The sequence below is a fragment of the Olea europaea genome, chromosome 2, assembly GCF_002742605.1.
Source record: "Olea europaea var. sylvestris chromosome 2, O_europaea_v1, whole genome shotgun sequence".
Taxonomy (NCBI): domain Eukaryota; kingdom Viridiplantae; phylum Streptophyta; class Magnoliopsida; order Lamiales; family Oleaceae; genus Olea; species Olea europaea.
In genome coordinates, this window is record NC_036238.1 from 20004564 (window position 1) to 20022767 (window position 18204).

Genomic DNA, 18204 nt, shown 5'->3' on the forward strand with positions numbered 1-18204 from the left:
TTGATATTGGGTAAATTTTTTGTGTTGGTGCAGGTGTATATGGCTTGGTGCTAATGATCTGAAATGAATTATATCAATTGCTTGAGAAGTCTATTGTTATATTTTCTTTGTTTTGTGTTTTTTGATCATTGACATCAAGGGGGAGATTTATTGGGCTGTGATGCCAAATTATTTTTTGGTGGACCAGCCCATTTGGGCTATGATGATAAAAATAAATGACCCAACAGATACTACCAAACCCTTGCCTAATAACGCATTGTGATGGACTCTTGACCCGGCCCAAAATCCTTTGATACAAGTGTGTTGCTCTAGTCCGTTTGATCTCCTAAACCTAACATCTACGGTGATGACTTATTAATATAAATATAAGGTTTGAGATTTTTTTGCCCTAATTTTTAGTCACATTCTTGCACCTCTTCGTGAGTCTTCTGTAGAATCTTTTGGGTTTCTTCTCTTCGAGACTTTGTGTCTCTGCCTCTTCTCTTTCTTGGTGAAACTCTCCATTTAATCAATAAACCCTTGGTTTTCTGATGGTTCCGTGTGCGTAGAATCTTGGTGATTCTTCGGTTTTGAGTTGTGAAGAGTTTTCTGTTGGCTTCTTGGAGAGTCTTTCGGACCATTGAAGCAACCATTTCTGCGTCGGGTTTTAGGGGCTGTAGTTTGTGAGTTAATCCTTTGTACAGATGGGTACAAGGTGGATCTGAGCCCAAAATCTATGAGATCTTGATGCTATGATCTTGTGTCTATAATCTGTACTTGGTGTCGATTTTGGGTTCACTATTATAACAGAATTTAATGAGACTCAACTTGAAATTGCCTGTAGTCTCGGAGCTTACTCTCAGTAAAATCATATTTGACCTCCATTTTTTAAAATTTATTTTTTCATACTTATTTTTAATTACAAATTTCATTGGATTTATAACTTTTAATAACTTTTCAACTATACTATTCATTAAAGATTTACTTAAATTTTGATTTTGGGCCCATTTGGGAGGGATTTTGAGAATTGATTTTTTGACCGTTAGGAGAAAAGTGGGGTTCACTTGTGAGAGAAAAAGTCAAAAATTACGACTGAAATAATGAAATAATGTTCAAAAAATCATTTTTTCAGGGTAAAACATTCCTCTCAAGCAGGATCTATTATCAAAAGCAAACATGGGCTAAACAAAAGGATTAGAGAAACAAACATGAATTTCCTCAAAGCCGTGGTTGTGAATGCAGATACGAAAAAATATTTTTGTATTATCAAAATGACTGAGCCCACAGGATTGAATGCCATGTAAAATAATGGAGCTCTTCTCCTCAAAATGGAGGCAGCATATACCCTGAACATCTTCATATTATTCCCAAATCTCACTCTCTGTTAAGACTATAAAAAGAATATCCATTGGAGAGTCTAATGGCCCCTCAGATTCCCCCCCTCTCTCTCTTCCAACTCTACATGGCCCTTGCAATAATCAATTTTCAAGACCCTCAAATAAGTTCTTTCTTCCTAGTCACCACACCATATATTTTACATCATGATGTCCACTTCTCTCTCTATAAATCATGCAGTCTCTCCTGCTATAGTTTCTACATCTGCTTCATCTCGTTCCTCTTCTTCCTCCTTTGGTTGTAAATTTTCTTGCTTTTGTACATCAAGAGCAACGAAACTCATATGTGTAATTTGTTCAAGAACTCAATTTCCTAAGTGTAATCTGCCCAAAAATAGTACAAGTTTGAGAATCTTGAAATCTAGAGAAAGCCCCTTTATTGTAGCTGCCAGTAGAGACAACATGACTATTACAGAGTGCAGAGAGGAGGAAGAAGAAGTAAACCCTCCTCCTTTCCTTGAATCTGAGATGAATTCTAGACCTAGAAGGATTGCTCTCTTTGTTGAGCCTTCTCCCTTCGCGTGAGTCTTTAATTCTTGGATTTGACTATCTATTACTGCTTTCAATTGTACATTTATGGCATGTTTCGTTAGCAGGATTATTGGAGGAAAAGAAGCTCAAATGTTGTTTACTATACTGTCTAGTCCCTTAATCAAGCAACTGCTTCATGCTTAAGGTCATTTATAGTGTTCTTACCGATTGTCTGATCTTTTTTAGTTTTTTTTCTTGGTAGTGCTGGCTTATTTCTTTTTATATGAGTGCACCTTGTTGCGAGTTAAAATATGAAGTTAATTGTCTTTGATTTGATTTTCACGTAATGAGAGAGGGAATATGAGTATCAATTGGAGGATTTTGGTGCAAATTGCACTATGAACACGATTCTTTTAATTAATTTTCATTAGTATATAATTGTACTTATGCTTTCTGCCTGCTGTTTCCGTCTTGAAATTGATTAGAAGTTATTTTGGACAATAATTTCTTGATATTAGCTCATAATACATATCAGCTTAAGTTTAAAGATTTTTCTCGTAATGTTATTTAGTATCTCTGGTGTTACAACACTACACCAGTTCACATTTAATTAAACCTATCACATAATGCGTGTTCTGGCAGCATGGGTACGAGATAGCATTATTCTTTACGATAGCTAGCTGGCTTCTCCACAGTTTGACAATAATGTTTTATGTAGATATCAAGCTACTATTAAACATAATTTAGAAAATAATTTTTAATTTTCTATGATATTTCACATGTTTGATATCTAACATGGGAATCTTTTTCATTTAACTCCTTAGTAAGAATTTGATAGGAACCATTAGAGGATAGATGAATTATTGTAGAAATTATAGAAATATATTGGTGGTAAGATGAATTACAGAAATAAAAGAAATACAATTAGCCTTTCGAGAGGTCTGTATTCTCCACAATATGGTTTTTCACTACTAATTTGCCTACTATTCTCCTCCAACTCTTCCCTATTTATAAACTACTTGTAATTGATTTTTCCTCCCATTTGTACGCTCTAACATATTAGTTTCCCATCCACTTGCAAGTTATTCCTCGATTAGGTCCTTCTAGAATGCACGAGGTTGATTGGAGCCTATCAATACCACCAATTTCCAAATCCATCTTGTCCTGAAGGGGGGAGTCAAGAAAGTGCTTGTGGTGCCAATTGACCGCTCTTCCATGATTTCGGTAGGGAAGATTTTTGTCCCTTTTGAAGCCCACATATTTGGAGGTGTAGTTAGCATGGTGTATTTGGGTCCATTTGGATCTTGAGCTGTTAAACCCGTTTGATTTTTATCTTCAATTGATTGGGTCATCTTCTTGATAGAGTCCAACCCACTGGGTCATAATAGACAAACTTCAGCCCAGGTGTCTAATTTTAGCCCATTAACAAATGTACTCCCTAACATGTCTTCTAACTTATTGCATTCAGATGGGGTGCAGATAGCCGACAAATTTCCAATGAGATTTGCTATCTTGACGAGCCCTTTCTCCCTCTTTAGATGAAGCTCGGCACCCATCAGCCTCTTAAACGACGATGTCACCTTCGTCATGATAGCAGATTGTAGTGTGGTGGTGACTGGGTTTGAGTCGCGGGTTTTGGAATGTCCCGCGAATGAAGCTACGCTGTTGGATGGGTTCTAACTAGGGAAAATACGTGGGATGTAGATAATAGGTGGGCTGCTAGAGTTAGTTTTGATTCTTGTTAGCCAAAACTTAACTGGGCCTGTTTTAAATATTCATTTTGGTCTTCTACCTATTGGCCGACTTCCCTGCTAAAGTCCAAATCCATCCAATCCAATAATTTCCATTCGTTCCTCTTCTCCAGATTCAGCTCCATCTCTGATCTTCTCCTTCGGCAATGGTGATGGTAAGATTTCAATTGGTTTTCAACCAACTACAATTTCTCCTACTTTGTTTGTTTTGAGTGAGATTTCCAGTTTCCTAGTGTTTCCAGTCAGATTCACCGGCAAAGGAGCTTCAGTAATCATCAGCTCAAGTGAGTTCTCTACCATCTCTTTTTCCTTCCTCTCTCGTTTCCTGCCCATCCATTTTTCTTGTCATCAAATCGAGCCTTTCCATCATTCTAGACATTACTCTCTGAAATTCAATTTTCATTGCACCTAACTCGAATTGTAGGTTGTCAGTTCTCCCTTCTAAGGACTCTATTGAATCGTTGAGAATCATTTTCCCAGGTCTCAATTGCTATGATACCACTTTGATAGGAACCAATAGAGGATAGATGAATAATTGTATAAATTATAGAAATGTATCGATAGTAAGATGAATTTACTAAAATAAAGGAAATACAATCAACCTTTCGAGAAGGCTGCACTCTCCGGTTTTCACTCACTAATTTGCCTGCTATTCTTCTCCAACTCTTCCCCATTTATAAACTACTTGTAACTAATTTTTCCTCCCATTTTTACTCTCTAACAGACTAGTTTCCCACCCACTTGCAAGTTATTCTTCTTCTAGGTCCTTCTAGAATGCATGAGGTTGATTAGAATGCACTCCATCCAAATACAATAAGTTAGAAGACATGTTGAGGAGTACATTTGTTAATGGGCTAAAATTAGACACCTAGGTTGAAGTCTATCTATTATTGCCTAGTGGGTTGTGCTCTATCATGAAGATGACCCAACTAACTGAAGACAAAAATCAAGTGAGTTTAGCAGTCCAAAACCCAAGTGGACCTAAATACACCATGCTAACTACACCTCCAAATAAATGAGTTTCAAAATGGACAAAAACCTTCCCCACTGGACTCATGGAAGAGCAGTCAGTTGGCACCACAAACACTTTCTTGACTCCCACCTTGAGGACAAGGTGGATTTGGAAATCGAGGATATTGATAGGCTCCAATCAACATCATGCATTCTAAAAGGACCTAGAAGAAGAATAACTTGCAAGTGGGTGGGAAACTAGTCTGTTAGAGCGGAAAAATCAGTTACAAGTAGTTTATAAATAGGGAAGAGTTGGAGGAGAATAGCAGGCAAATTAGTGAGTGAAAACCATATTGCGGAGAGTACAGCCCTCTTGGAAGACTGATTGTATTTCCTTTATTTCTGTAATTCATCTTACCATCAATACATTTCTACAATTATTCATATATCCTCTGGTGGTTCCTATCAGAATTTTATAGTTTTCTTCAAGTTGGATGCTTGGGACTTGATTATGTATTGGGTTTCTGCTTTTGCTTTGTACCTACTGCATGCTGTAAATTAAAAATAAGTTATTTACATGATTTTTACCTACGTTCAACTGTCAAGCTTGGTAATAGCTCATTTTTATGGTACACAAACATACGGCATGCGTTCGTTTAATCCGTTTGCAGGCTGTAACACTTGTAGGGTCAAGTAAACAACTTGCTAAACCCATAATTTTTATTTTTATTTTTTTTATTTTTTATTTTTTTTTAAATTCGTGTCTTTGCTTTGTTTGTCATTCTAGTAATCTATTTGTGCAACTCTCATCTATCATCTTTATTTTATATAATGACTCAACTTGTTATATAATGACTCGACTTGCAGGTCTTAATCAGTTATCTTCAGATGTGTGCTTTCTATGTTTTTCATGTTTGCTTCCTTGGAATATTTTGTCTAGATGTCTTTTCACTGTCTCTGATTTCATTCATTGTTTTCTCTGGTTAGATAGAAGTATTTTATATTGATTATATGTTCTTTTCAAAATGTATGCAGCTATGTCTCCGGATATAAGAACAGGTTCCAGAATTTCATTAGATATCTGCGTGAAATGGGGGATGAGGTACTCTTTTTTCTTTTTTTTCTTTTTTTTTTCATTGATACTGCTTGCTATTAACTAGAGATATAATTATCCTTATATTTGTAACTGTCCAAAACTGAAATTAATGTTTTTATAAGTTATTAGCAGTCGCTATTGAGAATATGAAACTATCTTTTCATTATTAATTAATTAGTTCGTAAGAATTATTTTGAGAATGCCTTTTCTTGAAATAACGAGAATGTTAACGTGAAATAATATACATAGTAGCTAAATTGTAGTGTGCATTTCTGCACTTTCTGCAGGTTTTTTTTGCACAGTTAATTTCTGTTGTAACGTTTGGATGTTGGATGCAGGTGATGGTTGTGACAACACATGAAGGAGTTCCGGAAGAATTTTATGGTGCAAAATTGATCGGCTCACGAAGGTTAGTTCATGCGGTTTCTTGTCTGATGAGTAATGACATTACATCACAAGTTTTTCATTATTAACCAAACGAATGGATGTCCAAATCATGCGGTCTCAAGTGCATTAACCTGTATTTCTCGTCTAATTGTCCATGTACACTACCTTGTTTTGATAATCTTACCTCTTTGCAGCTTCCCATGTCCCTGGTACCAAAAGGTACCCTTGTCTCTGGCCCTCAGCCCAAGAATAATCTCAGCAGTTGCTGAATTCAAGCCCGACATTATACATGCATCTTCTCCTGGTATTATGGTATGTTTTTAATCACCTTCTTTGGTCACTTCTCTCTTAGCCAAATATGGTACATATTTCTTCATAAAAATCTTCTGAAAGGAAAACCAGCCCCATGTTGCTGTGCTTAATATTCTATTTGTATTCCAGGTCTTTGGTGCACTGATTATTGCAAAATTACTGTGTGTGCCAATAGTGATGTCATATCACACCCATGTTCCCGTGTAAGTCAAATTCTTTGATTTCATCAGTAATTAATTTTCTTTTATCTTTAGTTGACATTCAGTTACTTTATCATAAAAAGTGGGATAAGAGAGTACTCTTGGCTCATTTTGGTTCTACTCTTATGTAAAATGTATGAGTATGAGATCTGAGCTGATTCCTCAATTCATATTACGCAGATACATACCGAGATACACATTCAGTTGGCTGGTCCAACCAATGTGGATGGTTATAAGTATGTGAGATTTTCTTTCATCCCATAATTTTGTTTTAAATTTTGATTTAATGGAACATCATGAATGTTGATGATGTTTCTCCAGAATTTCTTCATCGAGCTGCTGATCTTACACTAGTGCCTTCTGCCGCAATTGGGAAGGATCTGGAAGCTGCTAGGGTGACAGCGGGTGAAGATTGAAACTTAAATACCGAACCCAATTGATTAGTTCCTAGAACCAATTTAATATGGCCCCATGTTCTCTTATGCAAAGATATCAATTTTTCCAAAGATGCAAATGAATTTCACTTTATTTTACATATTTCGAATATAGTGTGTGTCATAGCATTTTGCATGTCTATGGAGCGGTGTTGAAAATGATTTTTTATCTCCTTTTCATATTTTTAGCTAACAGGATTCGTCTCTGGAATAAAGGCGTTGATTCTGAAAGCTTCCATCCCCGTTTTCGATCCCATGAAATGCGAGTAAGATTAAGGTAAGGAACCTCTTCTGCTGTGCTATTTCCACAACTTTGGGAGTTGACTTCAACTTTTCTTGACAATTTTTTTCTGAGTTAGCAATGGAGAACCCGAGAGACCATTGATAGTCCATGTAGGACGGCTTGGAGTTGAGAAGAGTTTGGAATTCCTGAAAAGGTATTTGATTTCTAATTCTGTGCAGAACCTTTGTTCATGGAAGTCCCCTCTTGAGTATAATAGTAAAATTTACCACTGACCTCTGTGATGGATATTTGGAACAGTGTCATGGATAGGCTTCCGGAAGCACGAATTGCTTTTATCGGGGATGGTCCGTACAGGTGAGAAGCAATACCTCTTAGCTGCTTTTGTTCCAAAATCACTGCCTCTGAATTATATTTTCCATGTGAAAATTCCTTAAGTTGACAGTATATAGAAAGCCACCCCAGAATTGGTAGACTTGAGGACATCTGGCTAAAGAATTCATTAATAAGCCTCCGTTTGGATACAAATTTATACGTGGTTTATATATTCAATCGAAGTCAAACATTAATTTCAACAACCCATTCATAACTACTACTCATTATCTCGTTCACACATTTAGTGGGACCCATGACTTAACCCTCTTTATAAACAATTTATATATTTTCCAAGTAGAGGCTAAATGGCACAAGTGAGTAATTAATTTGATTAACATCTGTGATTACAACTCCATATATGGTTGTTAGCTTTGATGATTGATTTAGCTTTCGTTTGATGATTTATAAATTGGTCAAACTTAGTTGTTGGTAAGGGAAGTTCATTGTGGGACCTCTAGGGATCGGGGAAAAGGTGGACACTGATGGTTTGTTTTGTAGGGATCATTGGATAGTACTAACAGTAGTAAAGATGAGCAAGAAGCTAAAACTGTGTTCGTTAAATTGTTGAATCTTGTCCGGTACTGTTCACCTAACATGCACTAAAGGGGCCACCAAGGGCCTCGTGATTTTGAGATTAGTAACAAGATTATGAATCCACAGGGCATGAGTGTTTTTTTATGCTTGAGAATAGGAGAAGCATAAAAGAGTAACGGATGTCCTAGTATTTGTTCAGACTAAAGATGACCCACAAATGTATTTAACTTCATGTTGTTTCTTTCTGTTAGAGAGGAACTGGAGAGAATGTTCTCTGGCATGCCTGCACTATTCACAGGAATGTTACAAGGAGAAGAGCTCTCGCAGGCATATGCTAGTGGAGATGTTTTTGTTATGCCTTCCGAATCCGAGACCCTCGGGCTTGTCGTATTGGAAGCCATGTCATCAGGACTTCCCGTGGTGGCTGCTCGTGCTGGAGGAATACCGGATATTATTCCTGAAGAACAGCAGGGTAAAACTGGTTATTTGTTCAATCCTGGAGATCTTGACGACTGCTTGAACAAACTGAAACCCCTTTTACACGATCAAGAGCTTCGAGAAACTATTGGCAAAGCAGCACGTGTTGAAATGGAGAAGTATGATTGGAGGGCTGCCACTCGGAAGATACGTAACGAACAATATAATGCTGCAATTTGGTTCTGGCGGAAGAAGAGAGCCCAGTTTTTGCGGCCACTCCAGTGGTTGTTTAAGCGGATGTTCCAGCCCCAGGCCCCTGCAATTGAATTATAAGTTATGCATTCTATTTGCTCGATTGTGAACATTTTATCCAAAATCAGACATGCTGGATTGTAACATAGTGACCTTAAAGATTGGTCTACCATGGTCTTATTGATTCATTGGATTGATTTAGATGTAATTTCAGAGCAATTTTAAGGAAAAAAAGAAAGAATATTGGCATGGTTTGTTTCTACTTTACATGAATCGTTCTGCCCTTGGTACTTAGTGAAAGCAACTTATGCATATAAGGTTTCTTAATAAAGAGGTCTCATTCTTCATTTATAATTCAAAACTGTACATACATGCGCTTAGGTGAATTCTCTATTGCTTACTATAAATTTCATGGTGAACTTTCAGAACTTGAGAGAACCTTAATTCCATGTTCTCATTAGTTATGTACATGCTATAATGCTAAGCTGAATTTTATGCCTCATTGCTAATCAATAACAATAATCTTGGTGGTCCAGGCATCCGATTGACTCAAATACTCGAAAAACTTCAGATAAAGAAAGGTAGATCGACTTGTGGAACCTGTGATTTTTTCCTTAGACGGTGCTGCACGAACCAGTAGGGCATAGATGGAGGAGCTGTTAGGATTTCAACTTTGAAACTACATTTGGAGTCATGTTTGTCATTTACGTTCCTATGGCTTTGTTATAGGTTGATATTCAAACGACAAATAGGACGGGCATTTAATTTAGGGAAAATTGCATTCGAGGTATCTAACCTTTCGTTTATTAGCAGATTTTGTCCAAACCTTTAGTTTGTGTCACTGGAGGTACCAAACCTTTAAAAAATATGCACCGGGGGTTCAAATGGATGAAAACTTCCGTTTAACTGTTAGTTGACTAGAAAAGTCAAAATTTAACCAATTTGGACCAAATTAAAAAGGGCAAAGTGGTACTTTGCATTTTTTCTTAATTAAAATAATTAATAATAACAATAGAAAACTAAAAACAAAATAAATAAAAATCAAAGAAAAGAAAGGGAATACTGTTCATCTTCATCTTCACCCCACCCCACCCCACGGCACCACACCCAACCTCGATTCCATGGGCGGTTGCCACCAAAATCTTCGGCCAACTTGACTCCTCAATTCATTTCTCTCTCCGACCATTGTAGCACCAGCTGCCGGAGTCCCCTTCCCCTCAACAATGGTGATTGTCTTTTTCTTTGACGCGCCCCTGAAGTTTCTAAATTTGGTGCAACACCCATTGTCTCAAAATTCCTAAAGAACAACTCGGCTTTACTCAATTGATTCGAAACCACAAATGCATTCAGCAGAGTATTATAAGACCTCACCCCGGGTTCACACCCGAAAATTTCCCTCATTTTCTGGAAGAGTTCCATTGCTTTGTCTACCATTGAATTTTTCGAGTAAGCTTTCATAACAACCAGGACCGTGTCTTCCAAGCAGGGACATTTCTGCGTTCGGATCAAATCAACTATCCGTGTCACGTGAGGGAGGAGTTTCGAATCGATCGAAAGGGAGAGGCGATGGAGGATGTGGTACAAAACGGCGTCAGTGTGGGTGTAACTCGGGTGGTGAGTCGTCGAGTCAAACAGGTGGAGAGATGAAATGGGGTTCTTTTTCAAGTTGAGGAGGCTCAGGAGGATTTTTAGAGTAAAAGACAATCACTAGAAATCCGACGTTTACGCATTTGGGGTTGTGATTCTTGAATTGCTAACTAGGCAGGAGCCAGTGGGGTGGGTGGGGAGGTTGAAGAAGAAGGCGGCTGTTTAATTTCTATTTTTGGTTTTGGATGGGGTGGCGTGCGGGTGGCGTGCGGGTGGGGGTAGGGTGGGTGAAGAAGAAGAAGATGAATAGTAATTTATTTTATTATTTTTTTTATGTTTTAGTTATTTATTTTAATTGTTTTATTATAGGGTTAAGTAACTTTTACCTTTTTATTCTTTTCAATTGGTCAAAAATTGGTCAATGTTTAATTTTATTGGTCAACTAAAGGTCAAATGGACGGTTTCCATCCATTTAGACTTCGGGTGCCGGATTTTTGAAAGGTTTGGTACCTCCGGTGGCACAAACTAAAGGTTTGGACAAAATCTGCTAATAAACGAAAGGTTTGGTACCTCGACTGCAATTTTCCCTTTAATTTATTAACAACCTTTATACACCTCCAACTGATCTTTGGCTGTAGCCCTTTATCATTACGATAGACATCAAGTGAAAGGGCAGTGATGTATGCAGCTGGGTATCCTAACAGACCGATAGACTTGAACCTTGTTCCTACATGAACAATGCATTGCATTTGGTATTTAGTTGTAAGTTCAATCAATATTTACAACAGTCGTTCATAAATGTGTGCATGCACGTACCTGTGCAAAGACACAACATTTCTAAACATGGATTGACGAATATATTTTTTTAAAACACGTTAAAAGAGGGAAGGATAGACCAAAATTAACAGTCCATTATCGTCATTAAAAATCTTGTTATTTTAAATCTTTTAATATATAGAACCATAAATCACATGGAATAATGAAAATTGATTCATATCTATAAAGAACAAAGAACTTTTACTTTATCCTACAAGGATATAGTAAATTGTGCATCAAATTTAAGATCATTCTGAAGCAAGGTATCAGAATCTAGCAAGAAAGGAATAAAGAATACAAACCAAAAGTTTTAGGTGGTGATATTAGGTGTGTGGTTTAAATATAACTTAAGGAGTGGAGTGTTGTGTCTCACACCAAAATAAAGTAGTAAATCGATCCAATATGCAACTTGAAAAAAAGTGATTCTTTGAAAAGAAACAGTTGGGGGGAGGGGGGGGGTTAGTTTGTCATTTACCAAAAAGTTTCTTATTGCCTTAAATTTAAGTTCTTTAGCTAGTGGGTGGGACCAAAAATATTGAGTAAAAATAATGTAGGTGGACAATCAAGCTTTTCATGACTATCCTAGCAACAGTAAAAGTTACATATACCACCAGTTTGCAAACAAACAAGAGAAAGTGGTACGAATATTTAACAGAGTACATTTTATGCAACAGTGGCAAGTTCTACAATTTACAAAATTTAAGAGTGACACGATTTCAGTAGAAAAGAAAGAGATTGACCAGCACTAACATAGCGTTGGTTCGAATATTCTAACAGATCTAAAATGGAAAGTGGACACTGACAAATATGTTGCTCAAATAGTCAGATGAGTTAGTATTATGGAAGTGAAAAATCATTTTCTTGCTAAATTGGAAACATGGGAAAAGTAGCGTGTCTGTACAATGTTGCCTCAGTTTGTGCATAGTGACTCAGTAAGTTCGTATTAAGCATCTGGCAATAGGCCAATTCGTCCCAGCAAATTTATCTTTACTTGTATTCACAATTCCCCATCCAAGAACACAAAAATTTCTGTATGTTTGTAGTCAAATCCTTCATCATGAAAACTAAATCTAATTAAATAAATAACTCCCAAATGAGATAGTTCAGGGCCCGTTTGGCATGGCTTTTGAAAAGTCAAAATCAGCTTTTGAGAATCAAAAGTAGCCTTTGGACTCGTTTGGTTAATTTTATGAAAGTACTTTTGCCGATTAGAAAAACTTTTAAAGGAAACTGATATAATGTGGCTTCCTCTATAAGTACTTTTGAAATAAGAAGTGCTTTTAAAAATTAATTTTAAAACAAAAATTAAGGTAGTTTCATCTAAAAATTCTTCTACAATAAGCAAAAGCAAAATTCATACCAAATGTGACCTAATGTAGTATGACGTGGTTTCACATCTCATCACCACTCATTTAACACAAAACAGTGGAAGACTAGCACAAATGATTTAGTACCAAAAGACTAATAACACACTGAGATCTTGAAGATAGGTAGGAAGTACAATAAACTTTCTAGGTAGACAACTTGTACTTCTATTATTTGCAATAGATATACTGAAAATGATATGTAAGACATTTCTTGAAGCTTTTTATACACCTTTTCTGTCCTCTAAACTCATTTCCAAAGAACCTTTTCCTAGCCAAATTTTCATTTACCTTGTGTGCTTAAAGTAAACTATCCTTGACAATGTATCCCTCTTAATGCAGCATCTAGCCATAGTACAATTCCTTATCACCGGAATGAACCTTTCGTTGAAAAGTGCTATTTACAAAACACAATCTTAATTTTCTAAAATCTTGTTCATTGTATTGTCCAATCATGTTGCATACCAAACGCATCCTGAGTACACTTGCTAACATGTTTGAGTCTTGTGATAGTTTCCGAATAACATCGGCTAACTTTAGCCTTCATTAACACATTCACATGACGTCGAATAACTCTCTACTTGATTTCTAGCGGCATTGTGAAATCACTTATGTGGGGAGGGCTGCATTTGAAAAATTGTATCAGGATGTCCCAACTCGAGTACATGAGGACTAATACTTTGCATGTGACGGTTATGCGGATTTAGTACTGCAAATGAAGGAGTACCTCGAAGATGCGTCGTGATCAGGCTACTATTTGGTAGGTTGAACGCCGTTCTTGCACCTTGATTTGGCTGATTACAGACTGAATTCTGTTGAAAATGCATAACAAAGGTAGATTTATCTGGTGATTGAGGTCTATCTTTGTCTGATGAAGGCGATTTCATTTCTGTAAGATCGACAGTTGTGATATCATGTATACTTGATCTTTTCTTATCCTTCCCTCCAGAAAGCTGCCTGATAAAGTACTTCTGAGCATGACTAGCAACCTGAGTTGGAGTCCTCGTCGTCACAAAGTTGCGCGAGATATTTCTCCAGTCTCCTTTTCCATATTTTTTCAGCCCCAACAGAAATTGCCTGAGGTATTACCATCAATAGATAACATCATCACTAGAAGGAAAAGTATAACATACGAAGGACCATGACATGCATGTTTTTTTTAAAAGTACTGAACTCGACTCGATAAAATGAACAAAATTTATTAACATCGTCTAGTGCTATTCAATGTTTCCAAACAAGCTAAATATTTAAAAACAATTGTTTCAAAGAAGATATAACAACATACTTTACCACGTCCACTGAATAACTACAAATTTGTAACACAATCTTCGAGTGTCTGGGAGAATTGACTATAAGATGAACAGTAAAAGGCACTTCATTTTACTTTTAAATTCTCCTAAAGTTAAGTTACTATAGTGTGAAGATTTTTAAACTATAACCAGTGGTAAACTATAGTGATAGTTCAAATAGTACGCTATTACAAAGGAATAGATCAGACTGAGGTGGTTCTTTATGGTATTAGAACAAGCGAACAAAGGTCCTGAGTTCAATTTTGGTTGCTGTCCAATCATGAAAATCGTGAACGTATCAGTTCTTTAATTAAAAAATATGACATGGGACGAGTTGAAGATAAAATTTTAAAAAAAAATAATGTCTATCTCTAACAGTTTAAGGTTTAGGTGAGGGGGTACCTGTGCTCTTCTTCCGTCCATGGTACACCCTTTTTCCTTTCGTGTTCAGACAACCGAGTGGATGAGTGCCGACTACCGGCCGAACCACAGGGAGATCTGTATCCATCATAACATTGGTTATTCACCCAATCCAATGTGAAAGAATTATTGTTGTACCCAGGTATTGGTATTATCCCAGCTTCTATATCATTAACATCTTCTACCAATTCCATATACTGTTTGATCACATCACTTACAGTCTTTCCCGGGATCATAGCTGCCACATTGTTCCATCTGTCTGGAGTATTTTTGTCGAATAATGCAAGAGCATTCTCAAACCTTTTGTTCTCTTCAGGAGTCCACTTTGTCGCCACACTTTCCTGGAACAACCAATTTGATGTACTCATATATGACGCAGGAGATTGAAACCCTATTCCTCTGTTCATTGTAGCTGGAAATGAAATAGTCAAAATTTCTGGAAAACCTAGGTAGCAACTAGCTAAAAGACTTGAATAAATGGAGAGGAAATATATAGAAGGTGTAAGTTTCTTATGAAGGAATAAGCATTAGATCAAGAAGCATTGGAATGGAATCTGATGGCTTGTCTACTTGAGAGAACTGTATAGTACTGAACAGTATAAAAAAATTACTAATAATCAACAAAAATTGACAGGAGGTGAAGAATCAAGAAAAGACTACATAATTTCCGAAACCCAAAGAAAATTCAAGAATTTGTTACAAAAAGTGGATGGATCTAACTTGGGGATGATGGGGGATTTGAAATTCTTGAACACAGAGACAGAAATTTGTAGTTGCTTTACTTGACTAGAGAGAGAAAGAGATAGATACACAGATGTGTGTATATACACACACATATGCAGAGAGATTAAGGAAAAATGATAAAAGGCAATCCCGTTACTGAGTTTACAAATGAATGATCCATGTTATTTCAGTTATGTTTGTTAAAAGAGAATGATCTTTGAGGCCGTAGAAAACACAGAGTGATATAACAGAAGAAGAGAGTTCTAACACAAAAAATGGTGTCGAGAAATGATTGGCTGGAAGATGTCTGTGGGGACAGCAGCTCAAGAAAACATTACAGAGAGAAAGAGAAGGGTTATGCCTAATCAAAAGGGCAAAAGGACAAACTGTCAGTGGCATATATATATATATATATATCAAAAGGACAAACTGTCAGTGGCATATGTATATATATATCTGTATGCGTGTGAGAATTAAACCGGATAAATTTGACAGCTTCATTGACAGAAAAAGATGTGCAAAAAAAAAAAAAAAAAAAAAAATGGGCAAAAAAAAAAAATGAGTGGACAACATTATTGACTTCTTTAAACAGTACAATGAAATTCTATCACGTAATATTTGTGTCGTATGAGATATTAGTGTGGAGTGATTATATATATTTTCACACATTTGTTGATATATGCTGGGATGGCATGTATTTGACCATTTAGTCAAATCAAGAATCGAAATGCATGTTATATTAGCGTCTATCAAACAATTTGTAAAAAAAAAATTGAAACAAATAACATCATTCTTTTATAATGTTCTTTATGAACAATTTCATAGAGTAAATTTTATAAGAACTGATATTTTAGAGAACGCATTGTTAAAAAAAATAATAATAATTATGTACAAATTTATTTTATAGAGAAAATATAAATTTCAAAATAAGTTCTAAAGAAAGAGGTTCAAACGAGAGCTTGATGAATTAAAATTTTTGTTCCTTGCAAGTTTTAGGAATGTCGCTCAATTATTTATATGCTACCCATTTTGTTTTATTGTTTTAGCTGTAGTCATCGAACTTGATCAGATTTTTGATTCGGACGAATCATCGGAGTATCAATTTGACGTTCAATCGGTAGATCTCATTATTTCAACGCTGTTGGACCATAATCTTAATTAAGAATAGTTTAATAATTCTCATATAGTAATGCTATCTAGCATTTCTTGTGCTTAGTACGAATTTAGGTGGTCGTGAATGTCAATCTTAACTTGTCCATTGCTTTAAAAAAAATTATCTAGTTTGACCCTAATAATTAATTAATTTTTTTCAAAATTAAAGTCAATATTACCAATGCAACATTTTTTGTACTGCAAAGAAAAGGTCCAGATACAATAAATATTGAATTAGTCATTTCTCTGTAGCCAGGGTCTACAAGGAAAGTCCATTGCTGCTGTAATGCGATTGTGGTCCCAAACTAACAAAAGTTTTTGATCTTATCTGTACAGACTAGGCCCTTTTCCTAATTCTAATTGAAAAAGAGAACACCGATTATGATTTAAAAAGGAGTAATTAGTACGCTAATTATGTTTTTAAATTAACCTCGTACATAACGTAATTGTCTGGTTTTGTTTTATTTTTGTTTTCTTATTCTTATTCCGAGGAACGGTTATATAAGATATTGTAAAACTTATATAATTCTAAACATTTTGGATTAAACTTTAGTTGGTGTTGACCTGAACATCTGTTCGATCAAGTGGTTAATAGAATTCCTATCACCTCCCTATCAATTAAGGCGTCACTTGTACTTTGGAACACACCTTTAGAATACAAAGATTATTGTCTCGAAAAAAATTTGGAGATTATTTGTACTTTGATAATCAATTAATTGTCGAAATGAGATAGAATGAGTGCAAGAGGGTCGAGTGGGAGACGATTAGTTGCGGGTTTATAGATATATCGATGAGAAAAAAAAATCTCCACCTAATATGCAGATTAGGGGGGGGGGGGGGGAATCCTCCACCTAATATGCAGATTAGTCAAAGTACAATGAGTCCAAATATTAACATAGGAATTGTTGTACGAAATATATGTCGGCAGGGAAAAGGTTTGGTTTCAATTGATTGGTTGTTAGCATCAAATAATGTTTTTGTTTATGTTCAGTTCACCCAATAAATAAAACAACTTTGCTTCGATAGTCGGGGAATTATTGGGGCAGCTCTTTGGAAATTTTAGAATTTTTTATTTTCTGCTGAAAATAAATAAAAGAATTCATTTAAAGCCTGCTTCGCCATGAAGCTAGAGACCTCTATAGATGCACCCTTTGTTGGAAAATATTGTTTGCACAAAGAGGGAATGGAAATGTAATTGTCAAAATTGGTTTTTCAAGTGTGTTGTAATGAAAGTGAATCACCTATTTATAGGGCTCATCAAGATTCCACGAAATGATGCCAAAATAAGGTGAAAAGTCATCAAAATTCAAACAAAAACGACCATAAACGGCTGTTATTTAACACTGTGTGGTCACATAAGCCAAAACTATGCGACCGCATAGTTAGTTCTAGGCCCTGTGCAACCGCAGGTTGAAATGGTCTATGCGGTCGCATAATTATTTGTTTTAGCCTTTATTCCATTTTTCATTCCACACTCATTTTATTGATTTTGAACAAATTACAACAATTCCTAACTTGTTCAACATTCAATAAGATCTAATATTCAAAATTTGTAATACTCCTGCGTAAGGATTAGATATTTTTCGATTTGGATCTAACTATAGTGTATTTCCAACAAAGTATAGTTGAATCAAATGTAGTACAAAGGTTCGAACCAATTATTCCATATGACTAAACCAATAAGAACACACACTAGTATCATGAGTTCCCAAGTTCCTCAATCTCACTCAATGCTAATATGATCTTGCATTTATCCTTTTCTAACAAACTTTTACGAGAGAAACTCTAACTCTCTATTGAGGCGAATCCACCTCAAAGTTTATCTAGGTGAAATTCTTTTAGTATCTTTGTTACTTTTAGAGAAACTTGTAATTAGTACTGAACTTCATTAAAAGCTTGAAGCTCAACCCTCTTTTCAGTAACAACTAGCATTATTTAACTAGGATAGAGTTATTGCGGATTTATAATGGTGAGACTATCTACATGTCGAATGATTTGTTATTATCATTTGAACTCGTGAATTACTTATTAAGCATTGACATGTAGTGTTGTCATCATT

At 35.8% G+C, this 18204-nt stretch overlaps 2 protein-coding genes across 4 annotated transcripts; one reads left to right on the top strand and one right to left on the bottom strand.

The window, feature by feature from the left end:
• The first annotated feature begins 1246 nt into the window (after positions 1 to 1246).
• LOC111365645 (sulfoquinovosyl transferase SQD2-like) lies at positions 1247 to 9061 on the top strand. 3 transcript variants are annotated; one of them, XM_022986198.1, is made up of 12 exons: positions 2775 to 3750; positions 3821 to 3879; positions 5582 to 5648; positions 5981 to 6051; positions 6224 to 6341; positions 6471 to 6544; positions 6722 to 6777; positions 6863 to 6946; positions 7165 to 7252; positions 7335 to 7412; positions 7517 to 7573; positions 8377 to 9061. In XM_022986198.1, the coding sequence occupies exons 1-12, from the start codon at positions 3742 to 3744 to the stop codon at positions 8873 to 8875; spliced, it is 1260 nt and encodes a 419-aa protein (XP_022841966.1). In that variant the 5' UTR covers positions 2775 to 3741; the 3' UTR covers positions 8876 to 9061. The 3 variants fall into 3 exon arrangements, with proteins under 3 accessions (XP_022841955.1, XP_022841962.1, XP_022841966.1); XM_022986187.1 differs by lacking the exons at positions 2775 to 3750; positions 3821 to 3879 and adding an exon at positions 1247 to 1894; XM_022986194.1 differs by lacking the exons at positions 2775 to 3750; positions 3821 to 3879; positions 6863 to 6946 and adding an exon at positions 1247 to 1894.
• Positions 9062 to 12675: 3614 nt separating this feature from the next.
• LOC111365662 (transcription factor DIVARICATA-like) lies at positions 12676 to 15321 on the bottom strand. Its single transcript, XM_022986205.1, has 2 exons — positions 14253 to 15321; positions 12676 to 13638 (listed from the first exon to the last, which is right to left on the bottom strand). The coding sequence occupies exons 1-2, from the start codon at positions 14675 to 14677 to the stop codon at positions 13167 to 13169; spliced, it is 897 nt and encodes a 298-aa protein (XP_022841973.1). The 5' UTR covers positions 14678 to 15321; the 3' UTR covers positions 12676 to 13166.
• Between the last annotated feature and the right edge of the window lie 2883 nt (positions 15322 to 18204).